General features: G+C 41.9%; 1 protein-coding gene across 1 annotated transcript; it reads left to right on the forward strand.

The window, feature by feature from the left end:
- Positions 1–250: 250 nt before the first annotated feature.
- LOC308297934 (uncharacterized protein) lies at positions 251–2,760 on the forward strand (the record flags this gene model as incomplete). The annotated part of the gene is made up of 4 exons (XM_080741498.1): positions 251–396; positions 519–657; positions 1,688–1,795; positions 1,879–2,760. 4 exons carry the CDS (start codon positions 251–253, stop codon positions 2,758–2,760), a joined length of 1,275 nt encoding a protein of 424 aa, XP_080597624.1.
- Positions 2,761–3,455: the final 695 nt, after the last annotated feature.

The following is a 3,455-nucleotide window of genomic DNA, read 5'->3' on the forward strand; positions in this document are numbered from 1 at the left end:
TTGTTGGTGTGTGCCAGTAAAAAAGTGGAAATGTGACTGTCCTCCACTGATTTAAAGTTTTGGATGTGCTACCTTTTTGGATTTTTTAATTCCTACTTTTTATGTGTACTGGACTTAAGGGTTAGCACTCCACTGAGAAACCCCAATGCTGATGCGCAACCTCTTCTTCTTATTTACTGTATAATAGTATGTATAATAAGTAACTTTGACAAAACCTTCCCTGCTCTACATCTCATTCATAATCCTTTAGATGGCGTACTCTACTAAGACTCTTGCAGAAGGCTGCTTTGGAAAGGTATACAAAGAGAAGTATGATGATAAATGGGCCGCGATAAAGAGGGTTCCACAGCACCTCATCAGCAAGAAGGACCTAGAGCGAGAGTGCCAAGTGTATAAGTGAGTATGAGTGAATATGAGTGTGCTAATGGAAAATGAATGACACAATACAACACCAACTAAGAAATGCAAAACACACAAGGGTAATCCTTTGTCTTTCTGTCTCACATGGACATCTGCAGCAAGGCAACTCATCCGAACATCGTGAAGCTTCTGGGAAACATAACCCTCAAGGATTCCAAATGGGTCCTTCCACTGGAGTTCATCTTTGGAGAAGATTTAGAGACCACCATCTTTAAAGCATCAAGGTCTAAGATACAGGTAAACACAGGTATTCTATAGGTATTGTCATAGTCCCTATATCCTATCCATTATAAACCAGTCCCTCACTTCTGTCTGTGTTCCTGACTTTAAGACCTTCCATAAATCCAATAAAGAGTTAAAGAATCACAGGCCTATAAACCTCACATTTTATCCAAAATACTTGGAAAAAGACAAGCTGTTGTGGAGCAGCTCCTTCACGTGATTGAAGGAAATGTAATTTGTGACTTATAGGTCACAAACACCATAGTGAAACTCCACTGGCTGCATGCTGACAAAGGTAGAGTGGACAATAACTTCTGTCTAACTGGTAGTACAGGTCAGGAAGTACAGTAGCCGGAGCCCGCAGGCCGTTCTGGCGGACTGGACAGGATCTAGCCTTGTGTTTCCTGACATTCCGGTTAAGCACATTCTGCAGTAGTTATTTTCCAGACTTAATCCCCTCACAAGACAGAGATAAAACTGGTAACAACTAACAAGGTTTTGCAAGTTTAAAATTCTATCGTGCAAAGCGTAAATTACATTGGAGATAATTAGTGTGTGGGTTTATAATTTGTCTTCATGTTGCTTCATTAAGTGCCACTTTAGTCCCACCTAAGTTCTTATTCGATAGGCTTAATAAATGGGTTGGAATTTCTTATTAGATCTATGTTATCAGCCCTATCAATTAATATACTCATATATATCGCTTTTAGACTACTGAGTTTATAATGCTCTTTTCACTTGCGTCACTCAAGCTGCCTTGGCTCGTCTAGAAGGCGGCAACCAGATTGGATTTCATCCAGCCGTTGACTCGTTGGTCCAGTATTTCAAATACCTGTATTCTTGCCTCCCTTCCAGTGAAATTCAGAATAAACTGAGCCAATCAAAGTCTCTCTTATTCATTCCTTATTCCAGCCTGAAAATGTCATATCTGCGTTTTCCTTCCTAAAATATGTTTAAAATGCTATATAAATACACTTGAAAAAAAGTAAAGATGTTCTAATATATTCTAAACATTCTAACTTAATTTACCCTTTTGTCCCTACAGTTGACTCCATCTATCAAGGGAACTATAATCCTCGGCATGTGTGAAGGTCTGTTTCACCTCCACCTTAAAGACATTGTCCATCAAGACCTCAAGCCAGAAAACATCATGGTGAGTTTGTCTTAAAAACACCTGCATTATTTGAAAGTGCATGACAAGCTTGACAACAAGTAAACTCCACCGTTATCTTCCAGGTTGAGCATGGCACAAACAGGGCCGTAATCATTGACTTGGGACTGGCCAAGTTCTTCCGCAATGGTCTCAACTCTGCCATAGACATGGGTAATGAAGCCTACTCAGCTCCTGAGGTGCTACAGAGGGGAAGGCAACGTGACCAGCGCTCAGACGTGTGGGCCATGGGTAAAATCATTGCAGAGCTTTGTGCCCGCATTAGACTGCACACGCCAACTGTCTGTCCCGCTAAGGTCAAGGAGACCCTACGGGACCAGCCGCACTGCCATGCAGTCTGCAGGATGGTGGAGAGTGACCCTACACTGAGGGCTTCCATGGCTGGTGTCATAAATGACATAAGGAGGGTCGGGAGTGTAGTGACCATTGGAACTCCACCAAGAGGGCGCTTTGCGAAACACTTGACCAATGAAGACAGCCGGGGCAGAACTCCATCACCACAGGCCAGAGCTCCATCACCAATAAAGGGCAGAGCCCCATCACCCAGTCGTTGGGAGCGTACAGCCTCTCCCAAAAGAGAAAACCCAGGGCTCCATGCTCAAGCTGTAACACACCGTTCTCCTTCACCACGGCCAACAGACCCAGGGCTGCATGCTCAAGCTGTAACACACCGGTCTCCTTCACCACGGCCAACAGATAGGAACCAGATCCAGAAGCAGATGCCAACAGAAGCAACAGGACTTAGTCAGGACTTCATGAAGATGATGCTCTACAAGGAGGCCACTAAGAATCTGGATCTCCCTTGCGGCCTGCCTACAACAGGAGTGGTGACAGTACGACGCTTTCAGGAGAAAGATGGGGAGGTTGAAACGTGGGGGCAGACGGAGGTGGTGACACGAGGTGGTAGGATAGTAAAGTATGACGATATAAGGTACAACAACAAATAAGGACAAGACGTAACTCTTGAGTGATTGATTCCATTTGAAATCACATCTACAAAAATGTGAACATTGAGTGATTGATTCCATTTGAAATCACATCTACAAAAATGTGAATATTCTTTCTATTCTAAATTGATTCGAACATACCAAACACTCAGCTGGAATGTAAACAGGTTTGTTCATTTAATAAGAAAGAAAGAAAGAAAGAAAGAAAGAAATAAAGAAAGAAAGAAAGAAAGATGGAAAAAGTTAATATTTAGAAAGGATTTTGATCCTGACAATATTGATTGTAATGTTTTGCATCATCCTTTGGTCAACATTTTATATGTTATAATACCAAACATAGCCTATCCATGCCGAATGTTAATGTCTGGGTTTACCTTAAAATGTTGTTATTGTCCCTTTTGAAGCATTGATTGTTTTCTTAATTAATTTGATTTCTAAGGAAACATATAATCCTGTTAATGATTTTTCCTTAGAAATGTTATTGTTCCTTTATCTCAGGGTGTGGTATTGCTGATGATGGCTGATTTAAGCGGTCACACCCAGCCCGAGTTCAAACTGCCTGAAATCGACCTAATCAATGCACAGGATAAATCAGCCATCCCCACTATTTATGTCTATTATCCCCACAATCTGGAGAGAAGCTTCTGTCACGACAGGATCTGCATTATGCTCTGGCTTGTACCATCCTGCCCTCT

Source organism: Nannobrachium achirus (genome assembly GCF_963921795.1).
Source record: "Nannobrachium achirus genome assembly, chromosome: 2".
NCBI classification, from domain to species: Eukaryota; Metazoa; Chordata; class Actinopteri; order Myctophiformes; family Myctophidae; genus Nannobrachium; species Nannobrachium achirus.